At 40.2% G+C, this 22,946-nt stretch overlaps 1 protein-coding gene across 10 annotated transcripts; it reads right to left on the reverse strand.

Annotated features, from left to right (window-relative positions):
* Positions 1–433: 433 nt before the first annotated feature.
* LOC108416240 (V-set and immunoglobulin domain-containing protein 1-like) lies at positions 434–22,946 on the reverse strand. Of its 10 annotated transcripts, none has more exons than XM_037537493.1 (9): positions 22,670–22,946; positions 21,968–22,279; positions 9,669–9,977; positions 7,866–7,919; positions 6,210–6,263; positions 4,551–4,604; positions 1,595–1,681; positions 1,310–1,438; positions 434–1,180 (listed from the first exon to the last, which is right to left on the reverse strand). In XM_037537493.1, the coding sequence occupies exons 1-9, from the start codon at positions 22,713–22,715 to the stop codon at positions 1,125–1,127; spliced, it is 1,101 nt and encodes a 366-aa protein (XP_037393390.1). In that variant the 5' UTR covers positions 22,716–22,946; the 3' UTR covers positions 434–1,124. The 10 variants fall into 10 exon arrangements, with proteins under 10 accessions (XP_037393390.1, XP_037393388.1, XP_037393386.1 ...); XM_037537491.1 differs by having other exon boundaries at positions 4,551–4,607; XM_037537489.1 differs by having other exon boundaries at positions 4,551–4,607; positions 6,210–6,266.

A 22,946-nucleotide genomic window follows, 5' to 3' on the forward strand; every position in this document is an offset into this window, starting at 1 on the left:
ACTTCACTGGACTCACTCACTTAAAGTGGACACCTCAAAGAGGAACTGTGGTCAAACGATCTCTTTCACTCTCTCTGTTACCCACCCACACTAAACATAGTGATGAGGCAGCATCCTGTTAGCTGTCCCTTGCTATTTCCTCTATCTTCTTTCAACACATAATGCGTTAGATCATGAAGTAGTTTCTTGTCTTTCTACATTTTTACAACCCCAATTCCAATGAAGTTGGGACGTTGTGTAAAACATAAATAAAAACAGAATACGATGATTTGCAAATCCTTTTCAACCTATATTCAATTGAATACACTACAAAGACAAGATATTTAATGTTTAAATGGACACAGTTTATTGTTTTTTGCAAATATGGAGATGGAAGATTTTGTTCTGACAGCAGTGATACGTGTGAGAGCGATGGACCAGTCCACAACAGAAGTTTGGAGTCAAGCACAGGTTTATTGTACAATCAGTAGAGACATTCATTTGTATAACAGGGTCAAAGACTTCTCAAAAAACATGAGCAAATCACCCCCTAGTGCCCATTTAATGGAACTGTTATCAGTGAATTCGTGACTAAATAAGCTAAAAATAAACGAATAAAAAAATAAATAAATAAAAGAATGGGGGTTCTCTCAGTTGGTATAGCCTCACATTTTATTGTGCAAAATGACATATTTGTAAAAAATATATTTTGATACTATTCCACTCTTACACAAAAACACAAATTGTAAAGAGGTGTAAGTCTTTTGTGGGTTTACTATTTATAAAGAAAAAACATGTAGGTTTTGCCAAAAGTTCAGCTCTCTTAATCAAGTGTGTTGGTCAGTAGCTGGTTTGCTTGCCACATTTGCAGCTGTGAAGCTGGTGTACTTTTCCAAATATTATGGTCAATCACTGGTCAAAGATACTTTCTCTAGATTGACAAAGCACTTCTTGTAAGTCGCTCTGGATAAGAGCATCTGCTAAATGCTGTAAATGTAAAAATGTAAATGGTCTATCTAAAATTTGTAGATCAGCTGCAAGTCTGATGATCAAGTGTAGATGTCAATTGCCGGCCTGTAGCTGGTCACTAGTTCAGATGTGTTGCCAGTAGCTGGTCTGTTGATGTCTGTGGGTTTCCTTCTCTGCTACAGGCTCACTGCTTCATCAGCACTGTTGTAGTAAATCCTGGCAGTTTCTAGCACTTTTGGTGGTTAAAATGAACAAGAAACATTCAGTTCATGCACACTTTGATAATAAAGCAAGTAAAACAATCAATGCATTCACACATACAAGACAAGAAGTGGGACAGCAATGATCGTGCAGTTTGTACCTTTGTTTCTCTTGGTGTGATAAACCACAGCAACTATAATGTGGAGAATGATCACAGTCACCAAGCCAAAGGGAACAAAGGGCAGAGACTGTGGAGGTTCAGCACGAGCATTGGTCAGGGGTGAATTTCCTAAAAGTATCAGCAGAAAGAGCATCGGTAGACAGCATGTGACCGTTATCACAAATATTTCAAATGGTTTAGTTGGAAAGTGACATTTACACCGTTTACATGGGCTTCGAAAGGTAATATGGAGAACTGATGTCTGTGAATGGAGTTTGCTGTTACCGGTCTGAGAAGAAATTGTGGCAGTAGGTTCGACTGAAGTTTGAATGTTCCTAGAAAGTGTTGGAGTAAGTTTTGTTGCTGGAGCTTCTGGAAAAAGACAAGATTTTGACAGAATCTGTGAGGAGTGCTGTGTACACTAGTTGCCTCACCCCCCACCTAACCTTACCACAGTTAGCACTAATGCAGCAGAGCCCTCAGAGGTGAGATATCATTTTTTGATACATGTCAGCAGTAGTGGAGCTGTGCTTTTACTCAAGAGGGGACAAGCCTTGCCAGCATAACACTTTAGAGGATTATGAATGAAATAAGTTATACCTTCAACAGTGAGTCTAATAAAGGAGTATTCTCTTTGTTTAACATTACACCTGTACACTCCTCTATCCTCTTCAGTCAGGTGTGATATTTGTAGAGAGAGATTTCCTGGAGAGTGACCATTAAACAGCTGAACTCTGTCTCTGTACTGACCACTCTCACTGGATATAATTTTCCATCTGTTTGGGGGTGGCTTCAATTTCTCCCAGATGAGTCTCTCTGGTGAGCTGTGTGGGTCAATATATTGGCAGGGCAGCAGTACTGACCCATGTTTGTGGGCAATACATTTTTCATATCCAGGGTTTTTCAGTCTGCAGCCTGCAGAAACACACCAGTTACTGTTCTTCACTAACATTGGTTGTTTAAACAGAAACAAGATTTTACTATAAAGGCGTTGGTGATCAGTTGACAGCTCAGCACTTCTCTCTAACTGAGTGTCCAGAACATATGGTCCCAAGTCAGATGAAACGACAAGTCGATCATTGACCTCTGATCCAAGGAGCTCTGCTACCATGTACACTTATGAACGTTTTTATGTTCGAACTTGGTGGTCGTCATGAACAATCCATGCCTGGCAGAGAAGTCCAATAACAATTCACCATCCGGGTTTAGATCGGGCAGGCCATTCTTCCCAATCACGCCTCTCCAGGTCTCCCAGTCATTGTCAACATGATCATTGAAGTCTTCCAGTAAGACTATGGAGTCTTTAGGCAGGAACCTTTCCAGAACCCAGCCGACTTGCTCCAAGAAGGCTGAATACTCTGACCTGTTGTTTGGTGCATAAGCACACACAACAGTCGGTTTTCCTCTCTGTGATTTTTATTCGCATTGAGGCGACCCTCTCGTCCACTGGGACAAACTCCAACTGCACAGCCACCAGCCAGGGACTTGTGAGAATCCCCTCTCCTGGCCGGCGCCTGTCACCCTGTGCAACCCCTGAGTAGGAGAGGGACAAACCCCAATCCAGGAGTTTGGTTCCAGAGCTGACACTGTGGGTGGAGGTAAGCCCAACTGGATCTAGTTGGTACCTCTCAACTTCTTGCACAAGCTCCAGCTCTGTACCCCCCAGTGACGGGTGAGTTACATTCCACATGCCAAGAGCCAGTTTCCGCCACCAAGGGCCCCCTGCAGTCTCCCACTGCCTGTGGAGCACTGCACCGCTCCCCCATGCTGGACCTTGCGAGTGGTGGGCCCACATGGTCTCCCCACATTGCCTCTTCGGCATGAGTCCGGCAGGGTTACGTGGGCTGCCTAATCAATGAGCACTTGCCGGGGAACACTGCCACCAGGCCTGGCTCCAGGGGAAGTTCCCGCTAACCCTCTCCCAGGCAGGGTGCATGATTTTCTGTGCCCTTTTTTCATGATGGGTTTTTGGATCACGTTAGTCTGGGTCTTCACTCCAGACCTGTTCACCCTGGGAGACCCTACCAGGAGAATATTGCTCCCGAAGACTCTGAAGATCCCTAGACAATACAAGCCCTTCTGCCACGACAAGGCCCAGGAAGGGAAACTAAAATCAGCTTAACACAAATAAATTCACAAAAATCAGTTACCAACTTTAATGTACAATAAATGCATCTGTACTCATGAAATACCTCAAACTTTTGCTTGGAATTCTTCATGCCTGCCAATGAGCTGAACAGCAGATATAATGAGTCACCAGAGCTGCTACAGTGTTAAACACGTCTTACTGGCTGATCAAATGCTGCATACAAAACTTCAAGCTTCTGTACCCTTTTAAAGGTAGGGTATTTTTTTTGCATACTATTCAGTGAGCTAGCATGATTTGTGATTAATAACACAGCAGGAAATCTCAGCTGTGTGGACTTCAGCTATCAATAGAGAAAAATATAGCAAAAGATTCAAATTACATCAAGGCAGTCATCTCAAATATATTGTTTAATATGCTTTGAAAATTAGATGGAAATTTAATATGTCAATAACGTTCTTTACCCAAATTCCTTTTTTCAGATAAAAGATCCAGAAATTTCTTGTTAAAGTATGGAGTGACTACATACTGAAGAATACCCTGAGATGCATCTTCATGAAATAGTCTTCAACAAAGCACATGTTTCTAAATGATGGGCTTGAGGCTAAAGGACAAAAGCATATTCGCTTGAGGATTCCTAGAAAACAGTGTTTAACTCTTACATGTGTCAGAGTAAAGCCAGACAAAACTGACCCAGGACAAACCACAGCTTAATATCTAGTAGATCAAACAGCACAATATAAGACAGTAGAACCATTATCTGACCATTAAAAATTGATGACACTTTTCTTAGATGGACCACTGTAGGGACATTCTCCATCTTTCTTTAACTAACACTCAACTAAATATCTATTAAATGCAAAACCTACATCTGCTCCTAAACCTAGACTTAACCATAGTATTAGGTAGCATCAATTAAGCAGCACCAGAAAGTTTGTTAGCTATGTAAGTATCTTTAGATCAATTTCAATGGGTCATCAAAACAAAGCGTGACTAAAAAAATGAGGTCATCTTAACAGTCTGATGCTTCTAAGGAAACCTGGACCTGATCCATGTCTCAAAGGTAGTTAGTCAGCAAGTTACATTAACGCTGTTTACTTTTGATTCAGAAGATCATATGTGAAGCTGATATCTGTGAATGGAGTTTACTGTTACCTTCATGAGAAGACATTGTGGAAGAAGGTTCAGTTGAAGTTTTCAGTGTTGGAGCTGCTGGAAAGAGAGGAAACTTTGACAGTATCTAATAAGTAATGCCAACAACACGTTCCAAAAAAGTGGCCATTTGGGAACTGAGGAGACCAATTGCTGTGATAGATCTCATCTAATCACCCTTTCTGCAGCAACAACACTGCAGGTGGATGAAGACCAAGAAAAACAGATTAGAACAAGCAAGAAAAGATGAAAAGATACATGGACACTTTAGATAAAGTCTTCAGAAAACGCTACAGCGAGCAGATTAGCTAGATTGGTGGACTGGATCCGTATGAATTGCAAATCCCCAAGTGTGTGAGATTTTATGAAAACTAATTAAAATGTTACTAAAATTAGATTTAAAAAAGCTTTGAAATAATTAACACCTACACATACATAACGCTAAAGTTAGCTCCTTATTTGCCTCCTTATTATGAAAAAGAAGCTGCTGAAAAAAAAGCTAAAATCAGCTCAACACAAATAAGATAAAAAAAAAATCAATTACCAACATTAATTTACATCAATAAATGCATCTGTACTCATGAAATTCCTCAAACTTCTGCTTGGAATTTTTCATGCCTGCTTATGAGCTGAACAGCAGATATAAGGAGTCACCAGAGCTGCTACACCATTGAACACGTCTTACTGGCTGATCTAATGTTACATAAAAAACCTCAAGCTTCTGTACTTTATCTACTACACTAACGAGTGTCCTTCTAAAAGTACGGCACTATATTTGCATACTATTCAGTGAGCTAGCATGATTTGTGATTAATAACACAGCAGGAAATCTCAGCTGTGTGGACTTCAGCTATCAATAGAGAAAAATATAGCAAAAGATTCAAATTACATCAAAGCAGTCATCTCAAATATATTGCTTAATAAGCTTTGAAAATTAGATGGAAATTTAATATGTCAATAACGTTCTTTACCCAAATTCCTTTTTTCAGATAAAAGATCCAGAAATTTCTTGTTAAAGTATGGAGTGACTACATACTGAAGAATACCCTGAGATGCATCTTCATGAAATAGTCTTCAACAAAGCACATGTTTCTAAATGATGGGCTTGAGGCTAAAGGACAAAAGCATATTCGCTTGAGGATTCCTAGAAAACAGTGTTTAACTCTTACATGTGTCAGAGTAAAGCCAGACAAAACTGACCCAGGACAAACCACAGCCTAATATCTAGTAGATCAAACAGCACAATATAAGACAGTAGAACCATTATCTGACCATTAAAAATTGATGACACTTTTCTTAGATGGACCACTGTAGGGACATTCTCTGTCTTTCTTTAACTAACACTCAACTAAATATCTATTAAATGCAAAACCTACACCTACTCCTAAACCTAGACTTAACCATAGTATTAGGTAACATCAATTAAGCATCACAAGAAAGTTTGTTAGCTATGTAAGTATCTTTAGATCAATTTCAATGGGTCATCAAAACAAAGCGTGACTAAAAAAATGAGGTCATCTTAACAGTCTGATGCTTCTGAGGAAACCTGGACCTGATCCATGTCTCAAAGGTAGTTAGTCAGCAAGTTACATTAATGCTGTTTACATTTGATTCAGAAGATCATATGTGAAGCTGATATCTGTGAATGGAGTTTACTGTTACCTTCATGAGAAGACATTGTGGAAGAAGGTAGAGTTGACGTTCTCAGTGTTGGAGCTGCTGGAAAGAGAGGAAACTTTGACAGTATCTAATAAGTAATGCCAACAACACGTTCCAAAAAAGTGGCCATTTGGGAACTGAGGAGACCAATTGCTGTGATAGATCTCATCTAATCACCCTTTCTGCAGCAACAACACTGCAGGTGGATGAAGACCAAGAAAAACAGATTAGAACAAGCAAGAAAAGATGAAAAGATACGTGGACACTTTAGATAAAGTCTTCAGAAAACGCTACAGTGAGCAGATTAGATTGGTGGACTGGATCCGTATGAATTGCAAATCTCCCAAGTGTGTGAGACTTTTATGAAAACTAATTAAAATGTTACTAAAATTAGATTTAAAACAGCTTTGAAATAATTAACACCTACACATACATAACGCTAAAGTTAGCTCCTTATTTGCCTCCTTATTATGAAAAAGAAGCTGCTGAATAAAAAAGCTAAAATCAGCTCAACACAAATAAGATAAAAAAATCAATTACCAACATTAATTTACATCAATAAATGCATCTGTACTCATGAAATACCTCAAACTTCTGCTTGGAATTTTTCATGCCTGCTTATGAGCTGAACAGCAGATATAAGGAGTCACCAGAGCTGCTACACCATTGAACACGTCTTACTGGCTGATCTAATGTTACATAAAAAACCTCAAGCTTCTGTACTTTATCTACTACACTAATGAGTGTCCTTCTAAAAGTACGGCACTATATTTGCATACTATTCAGTGAGCTAGCATGATTTGTGATTAATAACACAGCAGGAAATCTCAGCTGTGTGGACTTCAGCTATCAATGGATAAAATATAGCAAAAGATTCAAATTACATCAAAGCAGTCATCTCAAATATATTGCTTAATAAGCTTTGAAAATTAGATGGAAATTTAATATGTCAATAACGTTCTTTACCCAAATTCCTTTTTTCAGATAAAAGATCCAGAAATTTCTTGTTAAAGTATGGAGTGACTACATACTGACGAATACCCTGAGATGCATCTTCATGAAATAGTCTTCAACAAAGCACATGTTTCTAAATGATTGGTTTGAGGCTAAAGGACAAAAGCATATTCATTTGAGGATTCCTAGAAAAGACAGTGTGTAACTCTTGCATGTGTCAGAGTAAAGCCAGACAAAACTGACCCAGGACAAACCACAGCTTAATATCTAGTAGATCAAACAGCACAATATAAGACAGTAGAACCATTATCTGACCATTAAAAATTGATGACACTTTTCTTAGATGGACCACTGTAGGGACATTCTCTGTCTTTCTTTAACTAACACTCAACTAAATATCTATTAAATGCAAAACCTACACCTACTCCTAAACCTAGACTTAACCATAGTATTAGGTAACATCAATTAAGCATCACCAGAAAGTTTGTTAGCTATGTAAGTATCTTTAGATCAATTTCAATGGGTCATCAAAACAAAGCGTGACTAAAAAAATGAGATCACCTTAACAGTCTGATGCTTCTGAGGAAACCTGTACCTGATCCATGTCTCAAAGGTAGTTAGTCAGCAAGTTACATTAACGCTGTTTACTTTTGATTCAGAAGATCATATGTGAAGCTGATATCTGTGAATGGAGTTTACTGTTACCTTCATGAGAAGACATTGTGGAAGAAGGTAGAGTTGACGTTCTCAGTGTTGGAGCTGCTGGAAAGAGAGGAAACTTTGACAGTATCTAATAAGTAATGCCAACAACACGTTCCAAAAAAGTGGCCATTTGGGAACTGAGGAGACAAATTGCTGTGATGGATCTCATCTAATCACCCTTTCTGCAGCAACAACACTGCAGGTGGATGAAGACCAAGAAAAACAGATTAGAACAAGCAAGAAAAGATGAAAAGATACGTGGACACTTTAGATAAAGTCTTCAGAAAACGCTACAGCGAGCAGATTAGCTAGATTGGTGGACTGGATCCGTATGAATTGCAAATCTCCCAAGTGTGTGAGACTTTTATGAAAACTAATTAAAATGTTACTAAAATTAGATTTAAAACAGCTTTGAAATAATTAACACCTACACATACATAACGCTAAAGTTAGCTCCTTATTTGCCTCCTTATTATGAAAAAGAAGCTGCTGAATAAAAAAGCTAAAATCAGCTCAACACAAATAAGATAAAAAAATCAATTACCAACATTAATTTACATCAATAAATGCATCTGTACTCATGAAATACCTCAAACTTCTGCTTGGAATTTTTCATGCCTGCTTATGAGCTGAACAGCAGATATAAGGAGTCACCAGAGCTGCTACACCATTGAACACGTCTCACTGGCTGATCTAATGTTACATAAAAATCCTCAAGCTTCTGTACTTTATCTACTACACTAATGAGTGTCCTTCTAAAAGTCCGGCACTATATTTGCATAATATTCAGTGAGCTAGCATGATTTGTGATTAATAACACAGCAGGAAATCTCAGCTGTGTGGACTTCAGCTATCAATGGATAAAATATAGTAAAAGATCAAATTACACCGAGGCAGTGATCTCACATATATAGTTTAATATGCTTTAAAACTGAGACGGAAATTTAATGTCAATAACGTGCTTCACTACTTTAGCTGGATTGGTTATGGCTGTGTTCTCATAAGAAACCTGCACTGCTCAACCAAATGAAACTGATGTTGCCTACCAAAGACGTTGCTGTCCAATTGTACAATTTGATTATAATACTATGTACTAAAGTATGGAGTAACTCCATGTCCTGAGATGCATCTTCATGAAACAGTCTTCAACAAACCACATATGTTTCTAAATGATGGGCTTGAGGCTAAAGGACAAAAGCATATTCGCTTGAGGATTCCTAGAAAAGACAGTGTTTAACTCTTGCATGTGTCAGAGTAAAGCCAGACAGGACTGACCCAGGACAAACCACAGCCTAATAACTAGAAGACAGGCTAACAGACTGAAACCAGGAACAAAATTCAACAGAAATAACAGAATAACACGACCTGAAACAGGCTCAGAATTCCAAGATAAACATGTAAACATGACTTCACCAAACAGTGTAGCAACTAAAAGCCATTCATACAAACACAGGACTAAAGGAGAAACTAGAAAAAGGCAAACACAATGACAGAGCAGATCCAGATACCTGAGATAACAGGGCTAAAAAGACCCAAGTGAGCAGTGATGAGGGGCTGGAGTTTTGTTGGAAAGATCCAATACAGAGTCCCAGTGTGGGGACTGTGAGACAATATAAATGTCCCTTCTGTAGACATTATAGAACATGATAAACATTCATATACTGGAGAAAATGTTAACTACTGCTCACACCCTCAATACAGAACCCTCATTAAAGCTCTTCTTGGAGCATTTGTACTGGAAGGATAACAAATCTTACACAGTTCATTCAACACACTTTGCACTCAGAAAACAAACCAGTGTTTTACCTTTAACAGTGAGGCTGATGTCTGTGTATCCACTTTCCAAATGACACCTGTAATCTCCTCCATCCCCCTCAGTCAGGTGTGATATGAGTAGAGAGAGATTTCCTGGAGAGTGACCATTAAACAGCTGAACTCTGTCTCTGTACTGATCACTTTCAAAGGTTATCATGTCCCAATTTGGATTGATGTATTTATTCCAGCTGAATGTCTTGGGTTTGGCACGTAGCTCAGCGCAGGAGCAGGGCAGCAGTACTGACCCTCCTGTATGAGCTGTGATCTCTAATGTTGTCATATGGTTGGTCGGAGAGCAGCCTGTAGAGACACATTCAGGATTGAGGATTGTTGTATGCAGGTGGCGACTCATCCAGAAGCACTAAATGAGGCCTTATAAGTAAGAATGACCAGTAAAAAATGTCTTAACACATAGTTTATCATCAGATACCAGATCACTGAAGTTCTCTTTCACTATATTTCTCCACACCTGACTACGGCCACTCACAGTAACCACTATTAAACAAGTACTGCATAAATAAAGGTGCCCTACAAAACACTTAGCAATACCTTGGCAATATAAAACAGTGTATTACTCTTGATCTCAAAGATGGAGTTTCATTATATGTAGCTAAGCACCACAACAACTGTTTAATAACTTCACCATGATTATTAAAGAATCTAGTATCATTAGTCGTTCTTTCAGTACTACTGCAAAACCAGAGACCCAATGCATTTGGAATGTTTAACAACAAAGTTTATTATATCAGGCATCTAGATATGAGATGATCTCTTCACTATGTGTGTGGATCAAAACACAGTTTTACCTTTAACAGTGAGTTCGATATCTTTGATGCTGCCATCTTCAAATTTACATCTGTACCATCCTCTGTCCTCTTCAGTCAGGAGTGATATGAGTAGAGAGAGATTTGCTGGAGAGTGACCATTAACCAGCTGAACTCTGTCTCTGTACTGACTCCTTTCACTGGACATCTCTTCCAATATGTCTTTGTCTGTGCTAAGTTTCTTCCAGGTAAGTCTCCCAGGTGTGGCTTATGGGTCAGTGCAGTAACAGGGCAGCAGTGCTGACCCTCCTGTGTGTGCAGTAATCTCTTCTGGCTTTCCATCTTTCAGTTTGCAGCCTGCAGAAACACACCAGTCAATGACCTTCACTATCATCACCTGTGCAACTCTTGATCAACCATAAACAGAATTTTACTGTAAAGCCATCGTTATAAAAAGACATGCTTGACCACCTAAGCACAGTTTCCTAAAGCTGTCAGTTACTAATGTTATTATACTGTAGAAAACTCACTTCAGCCTGAAACAGCTGAAACAGTTAGAGCTACTTTAAATAAGTGTGATGTGGCTTTGAAGGCAAACAATCAACTCCAATGATTTGAATTGCTGTGCAGTTCATATCCTTCCATTCCCACGTCATCAGTAAGATTACAGCATGATTCAAAATGAAGATTTACACAGTACTGTGTTACACTAGTGTCTACAGTAAGAGATTTAATGCTTCACTCACCTTCAGCAATGTGGAGCACAAGCAGCAGATACAAACCAACCTGCATTCTTCCTGAGTTACAGAGCCTCCTCACTACATACAGAGACAGCACGACTGCAGATATGACCACTCTTACAACCCCCTCTACTGACCGATCTGTCAGCTACTCAAAAACTACACCACCTCGGGACTTCTGCAGAGCTCTTTACAGACCTACAGTCCACCTGACACGACCAGCACACGAGCAAATCCTGTATCTCTCTCAGCTGGACTTCACTGGACTCTTCCGCACTCAAACGTTTGCAGCTGAAAGAGGAACTGTGTTCAGATGAGCTCGTCATTCTCTCTCTGTCACTCCCCCACACCAAATATAGTGATGTGACAACATCCTGTCAGCTCTTCCTCTTCCTTCTCTTGTAGCACACAGTGCACATCATCTCATGTAGTCGTATGTTGCTAAAGCCACGCCCCTCTTTCTCTCTCTAGTCACTTGACACTTTATTAGAAACCCCTCATTGTAGCTCCAAGAGTCCAAAGCCCCCACCCCCCCACCCCGCTGATGTAAAGTATGTTAGCCACTCTTGCTCTTTATAAATGGTTCAACTTACAATCCTTTATTGTTTACTGTGCATATGAAAATGTGTATATTAAAAGTGTAGATTTTAATTTGACTTTGAAAGCAAAAGTTTATTATTAGTGAAATCAATAACAGAAATGTATTAATTAATTTCATACTGTAATGTTTATCTTCATTTTTATTGAAATAATATTCAATTAGCCATTTTCATCCCAAGTTCCGAAGAGGTCAAGTCAAGTGGAGACACTAAATTGCCCCTAAGTGTGTATGTGTATGGCTGTTTCTGCCCTATGATGGACTTGCAACCTGTCCATGGTGTCTCCTCTTCCATTCCTTAGCACCATCAACAACCCGCACAGATAAGCAGCTTAGAGGATAGATATTAACAGAATCTCAGACGAGTGCGGATAAAAGACGAGCATGATTTAATATATTTAAATCAACAGTCAAAAAGGGGCAAAACAGCATTGAAGTCAAAGTCCAGACAAAAGGTTGAAAACATAAATCCAAATACACAAGCAAAGGTACAAAAGGACAAGCCAGAAGTCGAGAAGTCAGCAGACAGAGCAGTAGGTCAAAACACAGGATCAAACAGATCAATAGGTCAACGCTCAGTAGTCTCAGGGAAACAATACTTCGCCATGATACTACGTAAAGCCCGGGCTTATCTACTCTACTCTGAGTCACATGATACAAACACAGGTGAATCATATCAATAGTCAGGAGACTGAGATCGCTGATAGGTGCGCTGTTGCGAGTTGGAGGTCATGTGAGATTCCCGAGCATCCTGTGAAAGAGTTCATTTGTGACTGTTCCGACACCTGATCTCCCAGAGCATTCTGAGAGATGGAGTTTCCTTCCTTGGACGTTCCGAATGCATGGCAGATACATATTATTGTTTTTCCTATGAATTTTAAAATGTCAGCTAACAACACAAACCCTGTACATGTACTATACTATAATTATATACTATATTATATACTATAATAAACTATAACTGCACAGGAAACACTAACGACCATTTAACTAAACACTCCTTACATTTATGAGGCTATAGCAGTGAGTTTATGTTTGTGTTTGTGTTGTGACACAACAACCTTCTCAATGTTTGGCATCAAATCCTTCAGTAATAAACAACATGAAACTTAAGAAGTATGTAAATGCTTTTACAATCACTGGATACTATCATTCCAATGTAACTTCATAAGAACAACACAAACTGTCCAGTTATTTTAAAGTGTAACTTTTACAAAGTTACTGTGGAATATTTGTTTTGTAACATGGTAGCTTGATCAAACCATATTGATCAATATCATTGTGTATTTCCAGAATATAGACAGACAGATAGATAGACAGATAGATAGACAGATAGATAGACAGATAGATAGACAGACGTCTTCTAAAGATAAATGGAGATGTTGTTATTCACCTGCAGTGTAAGCACTGTTATAATACAGGTCACTGCCAGCATGTCCAATCAGAAAAAGCCTTTTGGAAAAAAACAGCAGTTCAACATAATATAGAGATACAGTATTACTAGAATAATTACTGTTACTGAAGATACATTTGTGTAATCAAACAAGTAAAAGTGACGCTGATACGTGTATTTACATAAACTGTACTAATGTAATCCATGTGAAGCCGTGAATATATAGAGTTCACTTTGTGCAAGTCATCATATTGAGTGTGGAATTGTGCTCATATGCCCAACATTATTATTGTCACAACTGGCCCCTCCCAGTCTCCCCATGTCCTTTTGTTAACCTTATTGTCCTGTCCATGTGCTTCTTTGTTTGGTTTCCTACCCGTCTCCGCCCTTGATTGTTTCCACCTGTTTACCACCTGCGTCTTGTGAACCGTCATTAGCCCTCTTGTATTTAAGCCCTGTGATTTCCTTAGTCTAGTGCTGGTGTTTGTTTGATTTGTTGGATATGTTTGATGTTTGTTTGTGCTGTTTGGATATATCGCTTGCGGGTATTCTAGCCCCTGTTGTAATTTGTTCTGTGTTTTGTCTGCTTGGTAGTTAGTTTATTATTATTATTTTTTTTATTTTTTTTAGTATTTTGGGTACAGCTCAGCTGTTGACCAAAGTTGTACCTCCTTTCAAGCTTGCAGATGCTAATGCTAACTAGCCTAGCAGTGTCTGCTAAGGTGTAAACTAGGTAACTGTTCAGTATTAGTATTTATTAACTGGTTCTGTGGCCCTGCAGCTCCGCATGGTTTCAACATTCCCTTACATTAAAATACCTGATCCAGCTCATCAACTGATTAACGAGCTGATCAGGTGTGTTGGTCAGGCAGGTGTTGAGTCTGCGGAGCTGTGGGGAGAAAACACAGCACCAGCTAAACACAGTAAAGTGTGGAAAATACCCCTGATCACTGTCAGCTACCAGTTACTGCTGCTGTGAGGAAACAGAAGGGAATAAAGTCGACATGTCATGGTTGGCCGTTATATTCGGGGAGTTATCAAATCTGATACGTTTTACAGGAAGTTTAGTATTTTCTTTAAAACATTTGGCACAAAATGAACTCCATAGGAATATTACACCAGTAGTAATATTGTTATTTCATGTGTTATTAATGTGCAACTGCAAGTTACTGGGGACAATATAATATTAGACGAACCCACCCCCCCAATAAAAAATGGAACAAAAAATGCATATTTACATATTATATAATGCCCACGCGACCCTGAGGGAGAAGCGGCTTAGAAAGTGTGTGTGTGTGTGTGTGTGTGTGTGTGTGTGTGTGTGTGTGTGTGTGTGTGTGTGTGTGTGTGTGTGTGAGAGATGATGTACAGATTTTTTTTTATTTCATATTTATAGATTTCACATATTTACTTCCTATTCTGAGGGTCATCCAAGTCACATGAATAAAAATCCCAATGTATTGGACAGTGGCTGGTGTTCTTGTCATATGTGTAGCTCAGTAGGTTTTATTCAGGTATTTTTGTCAGGAGCTGGCCTGTTGATGTGCTGAGAAAGCCAGGAGCTGGTCTGTTGATGTGCTGAGAAAGCCAGGAGCTGGTCTGTTGATCTAGTGAGAGTCAGTAGCTTTTCTGGTAATTCGGTGAGAAAGCCAGGAGCTGGTCTGTTGATGTGCTGAGAAAGCCAGGAGCTGGTCTGTTGATCTAGTGAGAGTCAGTAGCTTTTCTGTTAATTCGGTGAGAAAGCCAGGAGCTGGTCTGTTGATGTGCTGAGAAAGCCAGGAGCTGGTCTGTTGATGTGCTGAGAAAGCCAGCAGCTGGTCTGTTGATGTGCTGAGAAAGCCAGTAGCTGGTCTGTTGATCTAGTGAGAGTCAGTAGCTTTTCTGTTAATTCGGTGAGAAAGCCAGGAGCTGGTCTGTTGATGTGTTGAGAAAGCCAGGAGCTGGTCTGTTGATCTAGTGAGAGTCAGTAGCTTTTCTGTTAATTCGGTGAGAAAGCCAGGAGCTGGTCTGTTGATGTGCTGAGAAAGCCAGGAGCTGGTCTGTTGATCTAGTGAGAGTCAGTAGCTTTTCTGTTAATTCGGTGAGAAAGCCAGGAGCTGGTCTGTTGATCTAGTGAGAGTCAGTAGCTTTTCTGTTAATTCGGTGAGAAAGCCAGGAGCTGGTCTGTTGATGTGCTGAGAAAGCCAGGAGCTGGTCTGTTGATCTAGTGAGAGTCAGTAGCTTTTCTGGTAATTCGGTGAGAAAGCCAGGAGCTGGTCTGTTGATGTGCTGAGAAAGCCAGGAGCTGGTCTGTTGATCTAGTGAGAGTCAGTAGCTTTTCTGTTAATTCGGTGAGAAAGCCAGGAGCTGGTCTGTTGATGTGCTGAGAAAGCCAGGAGCTGGTCTGTTGATCTAGTGAGAGTCAGTAGCTTTTCTGGTAATTCGGTGAGAAAGCCAGGAGCTGGTCTGTTGATGTGCTGAGAAAGCCAGGAGCTGGTCTGTTGATCTAGTGAGAGTCAGTAGCTTTTCTGGTAATTCGGTGAGAAAGCCAGGAGCTGGTCTGTTGATGTGCTGAGAAAGCCAGGAGCTGGTCTGTTGATGTGCTGAGAAAGCCAGCAGCTGGTCTGTTGATGTGCTGAGAAAGCCAGCAGCTTGGTGTGAAAGCCATTAGCTGGTCACCAGATCAGATGTGTTTTCAGGAGGTGGCTGTTTCATCTCTGTTGGTTTTATTCTCTGCTGTACAATCACTGCTCCATCTTCATTATCCTGGCTGTAGTAAATTGTAACAACATCTGGCACTTAATTGGCTAAGAAACAAGAAACTTTCATTTTATGAACAAATCATGCACATTTGTGAATACAACAAAACAGCAAGACTACAGTGGCTTGATTGTTTAGTCTGTACCTTTGTTCCTCTTGGTGTGATAAACCACAGCTACTATAATGTGGAGAAAGATCACAGTCACCAAGGCAAAGGGGACAAAGGGCAGAGACTGATGAGGTTCTGCATCACCAGCAGCATCATTCAGTGCTGACTTTCCTAAGAATGTCATAGCAAAAATAACAATATAAGACAGTAGAACAATTATTTGCACAGTAAACATTTAACTCTTTTCTTTGATGGACCACTGGGTGATGTTCATCTATCCATTTTCTAAGCCGCTTCTCAGTCAGGGTCGGAGCCTATCCCAGCAATCATCAGGGTAAAGGCAAGATGCACCCTAGACAGGTCGCCAGTCCATCGCAGGGCAGACAGACAAACACTGACAGTCACTCATACCCAGGGGCAATCGAACCCAGGCCCTCCTCATTGTGAGGCGACAACACTACCCACCACACCACCGTCCCGCCGGGAGATGTTCAGTCTTTCTTTAACTAACACTCAATTTAATATCTATTAAATGCAAAAGCTAGACCTACTCCTAAACCTAAACCTAACCATAGTATTAGGTAACATCAAATAAGCATCACCAGATTTGTAAGTATCTATGTAAGTATCTAGATCAGTTTCAAGTAGATCAGTTTCAAATGGCCATCAAAGAAAAAAACTAAAAAAATGTCATTTTAACAGTCTGATACTTCTGAGGAAAGTGGGACCTGATCCAAATCTCTAAGGTAGTTGGTCAGAAAGTTGCATTTACACTGTTTACATTTGCATCAAAAGGTCATTTCTAAAGCTGATGACTGTGAATATAATTTACTGTTACCTTTCTGAGAAGACATTGTGGTTGAAGGTTCAGCTGAAGTTTTCAGATGAATGTTCCTGTCAAGTGTTGGAGTAGGTTTTCGTGTAGCAACTGCTGGAAGGAGAATATTTTGATAGAATCTGTGAGTATTTACTTACAGCAATAATATCTAGAACTCCATTTCCAAAAACCTTGGGACGCCGTGCAGAAGGTAACTATAAATAGAATGCAATGATATGCAAATCATATTTTTAAAAGAAAATACTGCAAAGGCGCTTCAGCCACGACAGCCCCACAATATCCAGAGCCTTAAGCATCTCCGGACGAATCTCATCAAGCTCTCCCGGAGGTGGGAGTTAAAATCATTCCGAACAGGGGCCTCTGACAGTCGTTCCCAACACACCCTCACTATTCACTTGGACCTACCGGGTCTGACCATCAGTCTTCCCTGTCATCTGATCCAACTCACCACCAGATGGTGATCAGTTGATCAGTTGACAGCTCAGCACTTCTCTCTAACTGAGTGTCCAGAACATATGGTCCCAAGTCAGATGAAACGACAACAAAATCGATCATTGACCTCTGACCCAAGGAGCTCTGCTACCATGTACACTTATGAACGTTTTTATGTTCGAACTTGGTGTTCGTCATGAACAATCCATGTCTGGCAGAGAAGTCCAATAACAATTCACCATCCGGGTTTAGATCGGGCAGGCCATTCTTCCCAATCACGCCTCTCCATGTCTCCCAGTCTTTGTCAACAAGATCATTGAAGTCTTCCAGTAAGACTATGGAGTCTGTAGGCAGGAACCTTTCCAGAACCCAGCCGACTCACTCCAAGAAGGCCGAATACTCTGACCTGTTGTTTGGTGCATAAGCACACACAACAGTCAGTTTTCCTCTCTGTGATTTTTATTCGCATTGAGGCAAGTCTCTTGTCCACCGGGACAAACTCCAACTGCACAGCCGCCAGCCAGGGACTTGTGAGAATCCCCTCTCCTGCCCAGCGCCTGTCACCCTGTGCAACCCCTGAGTAGGAGAGGGACAAACCCCAATCCAGGCGTTTGGTTCCAGAGCTGACACTGTGGGTGGAGGTAAGCCCAACTGGATCTAGTTGGTACCTCTCAACCTCCTGCACAAGCTCCAGCTCTGTATCCCCCAGTGACGGGTGAGTTACATTCCACATGCCAAGAGTCAGTTTCTGCCACCAAGGGCCCCCTGCAATCTCCCACTGCCTGTGCAGCACTGCACCGCTCCCCCATGCTGGACCTTGTGAGTGGTGGGCCCACATGGTCTCCCCACATTACCTCTTCGGCGTGAGTCCGGCAGGGTTACGTGGGCTGCCTAATCAATGAGCACTTGCCGGGATACACTAGCACCAGGCCTGGCTCCAGGGGAAGTTCCCGGTAACCCTCTCCCAGGCAGGGTGCACGATTTTCTGTGCCCATTTTTCATGATGGGTTTTTGGATCACGTTAGTCTGGGTCTTCACTCCAGATCTGTTCACCCTGGGAGACCCTACCAGGAGAATATTGCTCCCGAAGACTCTGAAGATCCCTAGACAAAACAAGCCCTTCTGCCACGACAAGGCCCTAATCCAGGAAGGGAAACTAAAATCAGCTTAACACAAACAAATTCACAAAAATCAGTTACCAACTTTATTGTACAATAAATGCATCTGTACTCATGAAATACCTCAAACATTTGCTTGGAATTTTTCATGCCTGCCAATGAGCTGAACAGCAGACATAATGAGTCACCAGAGCTGCTACACCATTGAACACGTCTTACTGGCTGATCAAATGCTGCATACAAAACCTCAAGCTTCTGTACCCTTTTAAAGGTAGGGCAATTTTTTTGCATACTATTCAGTGAGCTAGCATGATTTGTGATTAATAACACAGCAGGAAATCTCAGCTGTGTGGACTTCAGCTATCAATGGATAAAATATAGCAAAAGATCAAATTACATCAAGGCAGTCATCTCAAATATATTGCTTAATAAGCTTTGAAAATTAGATGGAAATTTAACATGTCAATAACGTGCTTTACTCAAATTCCTTTTTTCAGATGAAAAATCCAGAAATTTCTTGTTAAAGTATAAAATAAAATAAAATAAAATAAAATTGATAACACTTTTCTTAGATGGACCACTGTAGGGACATTCTCCGACTTTCTTTAACTAACACTCAACTAAATATCTATTAAATGCAAAACCTACATCTGCTCCTAAACCTAGACCTAACCATAGTATTAGGTAACATCAATTAAGCATCACCAGAAAGTTTGTTAGCTATGTAAGTATCTTTAGATCAATTTCAATGGGTCATCAAAACAAAGCGTGACTAAAAAAATGAGGTCATCTTAACAGTCTGATGCTTCTGAGGAAACCTGGACCTGATCCATGTCTCAAAGGTAGTTAGTCAGCAAGTTACATTAACGCTGTTTACATTTGATTCAGAAGATCATATGTGAAGCTGATATCTGTGAATGGAGTTTACTGTTACCTTCATGAGAAGACATTGTGGAAGAAGGTTCAGTTGAAGTTTTCAGTGTTGGAGCTGCTGGAAAGAGAGGAAACTTTGACAGTATCTAATAAGTAATGCCAACAACACGTTCCAAAAAAGTTGCCATTTGGGAACTGAGGAGACCAATTGCTGTGATAGATCTCAACTAATCACCCTTTCTGCAGCAACAACACTGCAGGTGGATGAAGACCAAGAAAAACAGATTAGAACAAGCAAGAAAAAGATGAAAAGATACATGGACACTTTAGATAAAGTCTTCAGAAAACGCTACAGCGAGCAGATTAGCTAGATTGGTGGACTGGATCCGTATGAATTGCAAATCTCCCAAGTGTGTGAGATTTTTATGAAAACTAATTAAAATGTTACTAAAATTAGATTTAAAAAAGCTTTGAAATAATTAACACCTACACATACATAACGCTAAAGTTAGCTCCTTATTTGCCTCCTTATTATGAAAAAGAAGCTGCTGAATAAAAAAGCTAAAATCAGCTCAACACAAATAAGATAAAAAAATCAATTACCAACATTAATTTACATCAATAAATGCATCTGTACTCATGAAATACCTCAAACTTCTGCTTGGAATTTTTCATGCCTGCTTATGAGCTGAACAGCAGATATAAGGAGTCACCAGAGCTGCTACACCATTGAACACGTCTCACTGGCTGATCTAATGTTACATAAAAAACCTCAAGCTTCTGTACTTTATCTACTACACTAATGAGTGTCCTTCTAAAAGTACGGCACTATATTTCCATACTATTGAGTGAACTAGCATGATTTGTGATTAATAACACAGCAGGAAATCTCAGCTGTGTGGACTTCAGCTATCAATGGATAAAATATAGCAAAAGATCAAATTACACCGAGGCAGTGATCTCACATATATAGTTTAATATGCTTAAAAACTGAGATGGAAATTTAATGTCAATAACGTGCTTCACTACTTTAGCTGGATTGGTTATGGCTGTGTTCTCATAAGAAACCTGCACTGCACAACCAAATGAAACTGATGTTGCCTACCAAAGACGTTGCTGTCCAATTGTACAATTTCATTATAATACTATGTACTAAAGTATGGAGTAACTCCATGTCCTGAGATGCATCTTCATCAAATAGTCTTCAACAAACCATATATGTTTCTAAATGATGGGCTTGAGGCTAAAGGACAAAAGCATATTCGCTTGAGGATTCCTAGAAAAGACAGTGTGTAACTCTTGTATGTGTCAGAGTAAAGCCAGACAGGACTGACCCAGGACAAACCACAGCCTAATAACTAGAAGACAGGCTAACAGACTGAAACCAGGAGCAAAGTTCAACAGAAATAACAGAATAACACGACCTGAAACAGGCTCAGAATTCCAAGATAAACATGTGAACATGACTTCACCAAACAATGTAGAAACTAAAAGCCATTCATACAAACACAGGACTAAAGGAGAAACTAGAAAAAGGCAAACACAATGACAGAGCAGATCCAGATACCTGAGATAACAGGGCTAAAAAGACCCAAGTGAGCAGTGATGAGGGGCTGGAGTTTTGTTGGAAAGATCCAATACAGAGTCCCAGTGTGGGGACTGTGAGACAATATAAATGTCCCTTCTGTAGACATTATAGAACATGATAAACATTCATATACTGGAGAAAATGTTAACTACTGCTCACACCCTCAATACAGAACCCTCATTAAAGCTCTTCTTGGAGCATTTGTACTGGAAGGATAACAAATCTTACACAGTTCATTCAACACACTTTGCACTCAGAAAACAAACCAGTGTTTTACCTTCAACAGTGAGTCTGATGTCTGTGTATCCACTTGGCAAAGCATCACACCTGTAAATCTCCTCCATCCTCTTCAGTCAGGTGTGATATGAGTAGAGAGAGATTTCCTGGAGAGTGACCATTAACCAGCTGAACTCTGTCTCTGTACTGATCACTTTCAAAGGTTATCCTGTCCCAATTTTGATTGATGTATTTGTTCCAGCTGAATGTCTTGGGTTTGGCACGTAGCTCAGTGCAGGAGCAGGGCAGCAGTACTGACCCTCCTGTATGAGCTGTGATATTTAATGTTGTCTTATGGTTGGTCAGAGTGCAGCCTGTAGAGACACATATTCAGGATTGAGGATTGTTGTATGCAGGTGACGACTCATCCAGAAGCACTAAATGAGGCCTTATAAGTAAGAATGACCAGTAAAAAATGTCTTAACACATAGTTTATCATCAGATACCAGATCACTGAATTTCTCTTTCACTATATTTCTCCACACCTGACTACGGCCACTCACAGTAACCACTATTAAACAAGTACTGCATAAATAAAGGTGCCCTACAAAACACTTAGCAATACCTTGGCAATATAAAACAGTGTATTACTCTTGATCTCAAAGGTGGAGTGTCATTATATGTAGCTAAGCACCACAACAACTGTTTAATAACTTCACCATGATTATTAAAGAATCTAGTATCATTAGTCGTTCTTTCAGTACTACTGCAGAACCAGAGACCCAATGCATTTGGAATGTTTAACAACAAAGTTTATTATATCAGGCGTCTAGATATGAGATGATCTCTTCACTATGTGTGTGGATCAAAACAGAGTTTTACCTTTAACTGTGAGTATGATATCTTTGATGCTGCCTTCAACTTCACATATGTACCATCCTCCATCCTCTTCAGTCAGGAGTGATATGAGTAGAGAGAGATTTCCTGGAGAGTGACCATTAACCAGCTGAACTCTGTCTCTGTACTGACTCCTTTCACTGGACATCTCTTCCATTATGTCTATGTTTGTGCTAAGTTTCTTCCAGGTAAATCTCCCAGGTGTGGCTTGTGGGTCAGTGCAGTAACAGGGCAGCAGGGCTGACCCTCCTGTGTATGCAGTAATCTCTTCTAACTTTCCATCTTTCAGTTTGCAGCCTGCAGAAACACACCAGTCAATGATCTTCACTATCATCACTTGTGCAACACTTGATCAACCATAAACAGAATTTTACTGTAAAGGCATCGTTATAAAAAGACATGCTTGACCACCTAAACACAGTTTCCTAAAGCTTTCAGTTACTAATGTTATTATACTGTAGAGAAACTCACTTCAGCCTGAAACAGCTGAAACAGTTAGAGCTACTTTAAATAAGTGTGATGTGGCTTTGAAGGCAAACAATCAACTCCAATGATTTGAATTGCTGTGCAGTTCATATCCTTCCATTCCCACGTCATCAGTAAGATTACAGCATGATTCAAAATGAAGATTTACACAGTACTGTGTTACACTAGTGTCTACAGTAAGAGATTTAATGCTTCACTCACCTTCAGCAATGTGGAGCACAAGCAGCAGATACAAACCAACCTGCATTCTTCCTGAGTTACAGAGCCTCCTCACTACATACAGAGACAGCACGACTGCAGATATGACCACTCTTACAACCCCCTCTACTGACCGATCTGTCAGCTACTCAAAAGCTACACCACCTCAGGACTTCTGCAGAGCTCTTTACAGACCTACAGTCCACCTGACACGACCAGCACACGAGCAAATCCTGTATCTCTCTCAGCTGGACTTCACTGGACTCTTCCGCACTCAAAC

This window comes from Pygocentrus nattereri, chromosome 4 (genome assembly GCF_015220715.1).
Source record: "Pygocentrus nattereri isolate fPygNat1 chromosome 4, fPygNat1.pri, whole genome shotgun sequence".
Lineage (NCBI taxonomy): Eukaryota > Metazoa > Chordata > Actinopteri > Characiformes > Serrasalmidae > Pygocentrus > Pygocentrus nattereri.

Excerpts from the sequence above, each read along its gene's own strand:
- LOC108416240 (XM_037537487.1), bottom strand. The coding sequence starts at position 22,715 with ATGCAGGTTGGTTTGTATCTGCTGCTTGTGCTCCACATTGCTGAAG. Across the intron at positions 22,280-22,669 it reads TGTGCTCCACATTGCTGAAG|GCTGCAAACTGAAAGATGGA; the intron begins GTGAGTGAAGCA and ends GTGTTTCTGCAG. Across the intron at positions 1,181-1,309 it reads TCACACCAAGAGAAACAAAG|TGCTAGAAACTGCCAGGATT; the intron begins GTACAAACTGCA and ends AACCACCAAAAG.